The sequence below is a fragment of the Buceros rhinoceros genome, unplaced genomic scaffold (genome assembly GCF_000710305.1).
Source record: "Buceros rhinoceros silvestris isolate BGI_N320 unplaced genomic scaffold, ASM71030v1 scaffold9007, whole genome shotgun sequence".
Taxonomy (NCBI): domain Eukaryota; kingdom Metazoa; phylum Chordata; class Aves; order Bucerotiformes; family Bucerotidae; genus Buceros; species Buceros rhinoceros.
The window spans coordinates 28,359-34,705 of record NW_010422756.1 but is presented as its reverse complement, the minus strand read 5'-3'; the positions used below and the strand labels follow the sequence as shown (position 1 = coordinate 34,705).

The 6,347-nt window shown below is 49.6% G+C and overlaps 1 protein-coding gene across 1 annotated transcript in view; it reads left to right on the top strand.

The window, feature by feature from the left end:
* DZIP1L (DAZ interacting zinc finger protein 1-like) overlaps positions 1 to 4,901 on the top strand; it is a 12,697-nt gene extending 7,796 nt beyond the window's left edge. Inside the window, exons 9-11 of the mRNA XM_010140168.1 lie at positions 12 to 119; positions 1,360 to 1,494; positions 4,761 to 4,901. Coding sequence (XP_010138470.1) covers positions 12 to 119; positions 1,360 to 1,494; positions 4,761 to 4,901 — 384 coding nt within the window. The remainder of the gene's footprint in view (positions 1 to 11; positions 120 to 1,359; positions 1,495 to 4,760) is intronic.
* The last annotated feature ends 1,446 nt before the right edge of the window (positions 4,902 to 6,347 follow it).

Sequence of the window (6,347 nt, the reverse complement as noted above, 5' to 3'; positions counted from 1 at the left end):
TGGCGGTGAAGCAGAGGCTGCCTGAGGCCCTGCAGAGAAATCCAAACCTCCTGAAGCAGTTTCGCCCCGTCCTGGAGGACGTGCTGGAGGAAAAGCTGGAGAGCATGGGGGTCAGGAGGGTGAGTCTGTCCTTCCAATGCCAGCATTTGCAATGTTAGCCCTGAGCCAGTGCAGGGACACAAAGACTGCTCTGAACTGATTTTGGGTTTTGGCTTGGGGTTTGGTTTTTTGGTTGTTTTTGGGGGGTTTTTTTGGGGGGCGGTGTTTGGTTGGTTGGTTTTTTTGTGGTGGGAGCAACAGACACAGTAATAGACATTTTTTTAAAAATCCCTATCTTGGAGCAATCACACCCTGAGAGGCAAATGGGAAGGTGGAGACAGAAGCACAGAGTAGCACAGAGAATAAACTGCTGTGCTCCCATCTCTGAGAGTGGTTATCAGTATCTCTCCAGCAAATCTTTCCCACAAGCAGCCTTTTATACACTAAATTACCCAGGGCTCCCTCTATTCTAGGGAAGGAGGGCGTGTGAGGGCACAGCAGCCCCTCTCACAGGGATTTCAAGGGGACTTTCACCGTCCAAGTCCTTTTCATGCAAAGCATATCGAATAGTACCCTCCCACAAGCGTTCCCGAGCTCCTGGCAATGCAACACCACCACCTAGCACCTTGCAGAGCTGGTGCAAGGGCAGTGAGCAGGCTGGTGGCACGCACGGCTGATGGGGACCCACTTTGCTCCATCAACTTGCATTTCTGAGCAAGGCAGCATTTCATGTTTGTGTCCCAAAGGCACAAAGAGGAAGCAGTGACTGAATAACTTCTCGTGTGATTTTTTCCTGTAGGTGCTTTTAAGGAGCAGTCCTGGGTTCATTTAACATAGGTTGAAGCCCTGACATGACCCCCCCTTTTTCCAGCATGGTATTTGGGAACACTGAGGTGGTGTCAAACACAGCAGAGATGCCCAAAATCACACCCACAAGTGTACACACCCCATCATTTCTCATCATTTTACATCTCTAGGACATTCATGGTTGCAAAACCTCCTTAAGCTGTAAATACCTCCCAAGAGAAAATGCTGCACTTGCCCTGTAACCTAGAAATTGTCCCAAATAGCTGAGATTTACTCTTCAGCAGTCATTTACCAAAGCAGATGAGGGCTTAGCAAATGTGGACTGTTTGATTGGGATACATTATGCTGGGGAAACTATGGGTGTCAGGGCTGGGGAGAGCTTCCTTGGGGTTTGGACAGGGCTTGGAGCTTGCAAAATGCTCTTGAGATATGGGTAATGCTGCCAAGGGCTTGTTTCACTACACAGTGCTGTGGGAGGACAATGTCAGGCTCCTCAGCTGCTCTCTGCTTTAGGTTGCAAAAGGAATTTCCACTCGAACCTACAAAAGGCTCCGGGCTCTGGTCAGGCTTCAGCAGCAACAGAAGGCTAAGAAATTTCCTGGTCTCCTCCACCTGAGGGACGACTTGGTCCGAGCAGTGATGCAGAAAGTCAGGCACTGCAAGCAGACCAGCCGTGCCTCACCTCAGCAGCGCTCTGCCAGCCCAGGTGAAGTGACCTCTTGTTCTCTCCAGATACCGATTGTGGGGGCCTGTGGCCACCCACTGACAGCCAGGGATGGTGTCCCCTTACTCAGAGGGGCAACAAGACAGAGAAGGGCAGGAGAGGGCATTCAGGGTGATGCAAGCTTCTGCAATTGTTCTCTGCATATTGACCTTGTGCGGTTGGCCTGACATACTCAGGAAAAAACATCGGGCTGTTCCCAAAAGCCCCAACAGAGTTAAATACAGTTTTGACAGTGCTTTCAAATCCTTTTTCCCCCTCTTTCTACACAAACCCATGTTGAGTTGGCTGCCTAGCTCCCCTAAAGGCAGCTCACAGGACTTCTGGGAGGTGGGTGGCGATCCTCCTTGCTCTCATTATCACCTTGCAGCTCAAAGCCCAAAAACTCCCATGTTCCATCATGGGCCACATCCCCTGGTGATACAATCTGCAGTAGAGCCTGAAGTCTTGGTGAACCACCAGACTGCTCCTTGGAGCAGAGCCCGAGGGCTCCCTGGGGCACCCTGCAGACCTCCAAAGCCAGCAGCACCCACCAAGGACTTGTCACATGGCAGATGTGAGTCCCATCGCCTCCTTTCGGTCTCCAGATAGGTGGGCAGTACCCAGGACCCTCAGCCACAGCCTGGCCCCAAGTATGCTGAGTGCTGCCCAAACACCAGCACCTTTGGAAACTGGAGTGGCGGGAGATGTGACACCCCAGGAGGCATTTTTTTGGAAAATGAGTTTCCTGGGCTGTTCCTGCCTGTATGGGCTGACTCAAACAACTCAGCCAAGTCAGTCCTGAGGGCTTGTACCCACCATGTAGTGCTGGAGACAAACAGGGCATTTCCTGCTGGTGTTCAGCTCTTTATTCCCCTCCCAGAACCTCTCCAAGGGGTTGAAGGACTTCTCTTGGGGGTTTGGAGCAAAAGTAGTAAAGATGTAAAATAAAAGCTTGGAGAAAATGCACAGGCCAGGCAGAGAAGAAACAATGTAGAAAGAATGTGAGGTGGCAGCAGAGAGGAAGAGAAGCTCATCTGTGACACAGACAAGGTGAGAAAAAAGAGTTACTTGTTTGCTCCAGGAGCAAGAGAAAGCAGTTCTAGGTTTTAAACTCAAGCAAAGCAATACCAAACACAGGCAAGATACGGGTGTGAGTATTTGTTGGAGATGCTAGCAGCAAGGTGTTTGCAGTTGGTAGGTATGATGTCCATGGGGAACATGGGACTTCTTCATGGGCTGCCCTTGTCAGAGCTGGATCATAGCCCAGAGTATCACAAGGCTTCTCTGCATCTGCTTCAGGAGTGGGGAAGGACAACCTCACACCTGACCCATCTCTCTGCACCAGCTCAGAAGTGGTGCTGGGAGGGAAACAGCCACCCAGTCCCCCATGAGGCTTAGCCCTAAGCAAGAGCCACCACTCTCCTCGGTGGTGCCAGGGGATGAAACTGACTTCAAAGGGTTGGACCCGGACTTGTTGGAAGACACAGCTGATTCAGGTACTGCCTGTTCTTGTAGCAACCACAGTGGGTCACCGAGGTGGTAGGGACAGTCCTGGTTAGTATCACCTGTGCTGCTATGCCACCTTCTTCCTGGGGCTGAAGAGGGACGAATCTTACCCTTCCATCCTCCATACCCAGCCAGGCAACGGGGCACTGGTGGCTTTATCCATCTGCAACCTGTGTACCCACCCCTGCCAAGGTATTTCCCTAGGATGCAATAAATCCTGCATCTTTGCGCAGGGGGAAACCAGACTGTCTAGAGGATGCAGGGAAAGCCACAGGACCCAAAGGACTGTCAAACCCAAGGAGGAAAGCTTGTTTTAACTGTTGGCTACATGCTGTAAAACCCAATGTGAACCATGTGTCAGGTGGGGCCTGCCTCACGGCCCCTCAGAGAGTTGGGGGACAAGAGGAGGCACCTCTCATCTATGCATTAATTGCAGACAGCAGCAGGTACTCCTTGAATGTGGCTGTGATGTGTCCCAGGCCGAACAAGAGCTGTCAGTGCTGTGTCACAGATCGCTAGCCCAGGCTCTGTGTGCAGATGGAGGTTTCCTCCAGCATCCTTGCACACACTGGAGCATTACCCACCCAGTGCTTGCTCAGGGAGGGAAACCCCCGTGGTTTATCCTATGCACAAAGCTTTGCTTCCAGAAACAGCTCCATTGGGACGTGTCCTGAGAATGCTAGTGAGTTTAAGCTATTTAGAGACCAGCTTGACCTGGGGTGGCTGATGATCCCCTCCCTTCTCACTAGCTGCGTCATCACTGTCCCTTGGGGCTTCCTGTTTAACCTGCTCTACCTTGCACAGGGAGAGCCGCATCCGCAATGGTGAGGCTCTTGGAGAGACACCTGCATACAGTGGCACAGAAACCGCCCAGCAAAGTCAAAGTCTTCCCAGCTGTGAGCTCGGCATTGTCCAAAACGAGTCAGCCCACGAAGACACTCCAGGTACCTTGTGCAAAGGGCTCCAGGGATGATTTCTGATACAATTTCCATTAAAAAACGGGCATGTCATAACCTATTCTCAGCTCCTACCCATCAGTAGTGCCATGGGGCATGTTCTGTGTGCAGGGAGTTCAAACTTACAGCAGCAGAGACTTGACCCTTGGCCTCTTCATCCAGTTGCAGACAACTGTCCTTCCCCTAGTGTTTATCTGTTCACCCTCTTCGGGGGAAAAAAAAATCAGTATTCATGCAACTGGGAGCAACACAGTAAGTGCCAGAGAATTGAATTGAGAAAAGGTCTCTGGAACAAATCCAGAGATAATTGGAGTGATGCAATGGCAAAATTATTTAATTACTAAAATGGGACTTAAACATAACCTCAATTTATAGGGGAGAGCTGATGTAATTAAAATGGTGCCAGTGTCAGAATCAAATTGCTTTTTGAGAAAAAAAAATGTAAAAAGATTTTACCCAAGGAAGGTGTGGCACAAATACTGGGAAGACTTTCTGGGTTTTTTTCTCATTGCAATGACAGTGAAATTCTAGGCCTTCACCTGTCAAAGTGGTAAAAAATGAAGCTGGAAACAGAGAAAGGGTCTTCTGTGTGGTGTCCTGATGCAACCATGCTCAGCCCTTGTTGTTCTGATTTTTGCACTGACCTGACAAAATCCCTGTTGATTGGTAGCAAGGGGGCACAAGGCGCACCTGTGGGTTGTGAGTCTGGCCCTCTTGCTTCCCTTCACCCTCTCGGTGCTGCTCTCCAGTCTGCAGGTGACAGCCGTGATCTGGAGACCTGCTCCCTGGAGGACCTGGCTGAACCACCACTGATGCTTGGGGGACCACCTCGGTCCCCAGGGCCCCGCGGAGCTGGGCTGCAAGACGACATGGTGGTGACAGAGAAGTGACGATCCTCTGCCAGCAGCCACTGGATGGTGCCACAAGACCAGAAACGGGCAGCACCTGCTCTGCAGCCTCCCGAGGGCTGCTCCAGGGCTCCAACTGTCCCGCTTTTTCGGAAGACCCCAATATTGTGTCTCTCCCAGTCAGCACAGGGCTGGGTCATCCCTGGCCAGCCACTCTGAATCGCACCAAGAAGGATAAATGCTGCATGGTCTGAAAAGGAGTGATTTCTGCTCTCCCTTCATCGTGGATGTGAGCAATAACATAGTGTCTGACTGTGACGTGCTTTTGGAGCCCCAATGGCTGTCACTGGACTTTGCATCTCACAGGCTGGAGGCAACTCTTCGTGCCAGACACAGCCTGGCACTTGTGTGTGGCTTATTTATTCTTTAAGCAGTCCAGGAAACAGTCAGGGAGAGGAGGACGCGGCTTTCCTTCTCCTTGTGTCTCTTTGCTGGTGCTGCTGAGGATGGTGGAAAAGGTCTTGTTTTCTCCTCTAGGAGGAACCTGATCTGGATGAATCCAGAGTAACAAACCACAGCTGCTGTCTCCTTCCTCCTTTCTTTTTCTTGAGTCGGTTGAAACTCCAGCCCAAAAGATGGTTTTCTGCACTGTAAACATGACTGCATAAACCTGACTCTGCTGATAATGCTCATCTGTTTAAATTAAGTTCATTTTCCTAATTCTCTCTGTATTTCGTACTTTTGTAGCAGTGCACTTATGATCCTGATCCTTTAAAAGCATGAAATTTTGGAAAATACAAACAGGAAAAACTGGCACTTCTCACCTCCTCTTTTCCAACCCACTCCACCACTAGTTCAGACTTCACCATTCCCTATTTCTAACATTTGCATTTGAGTTTTAATGCAAGGGAGCAGAAAGCCCAGCCAAGGCTGAGCAGAAGAGGGTGAATTAATTTAATTTCACCGAGCAGCAAAAGTGCCTTCCAGATAACTGTTCACGAGCTTGCAGAAAATCCCCTATATTTTGCAAAGCCCTTGGTGTGTGCACGTTCACTGGTGTGTTTATACCCATCCATATGGCATGGCTCTGTAGCTGCACACCTTGAAAAGGACTTTTTCCATTTTAATAATTCAGGTTTAGTAACTATACCTGGCTTGTGTTATCCGTTGCTTACAGTACTGATGCCAGATGTGTTACTTCATGCTTATTTTAACAGCTGTTGTTCTTTTTTGGTGAGTGTTGATCATAAAAAAACACTGTTTAAAATAAATTAAATGAAGAAGGGACGTTTTCATTCCTTTCAGAGCTCTAGTATTGGTAACAGGGAAAAAGAAATGGGCTTTTAACCTGTAAAAAATTACAGGTGGAAGTAGCAGTGAGCATTTGGTCCTAGAAGAGGGGTGATAGGAAACTTGTCCCATCTCTCACACTTCTGCCCCTGCTGGGCTCTGGTGCTGGCACGGTCCAAAACCAATGGGGAGGAAAAT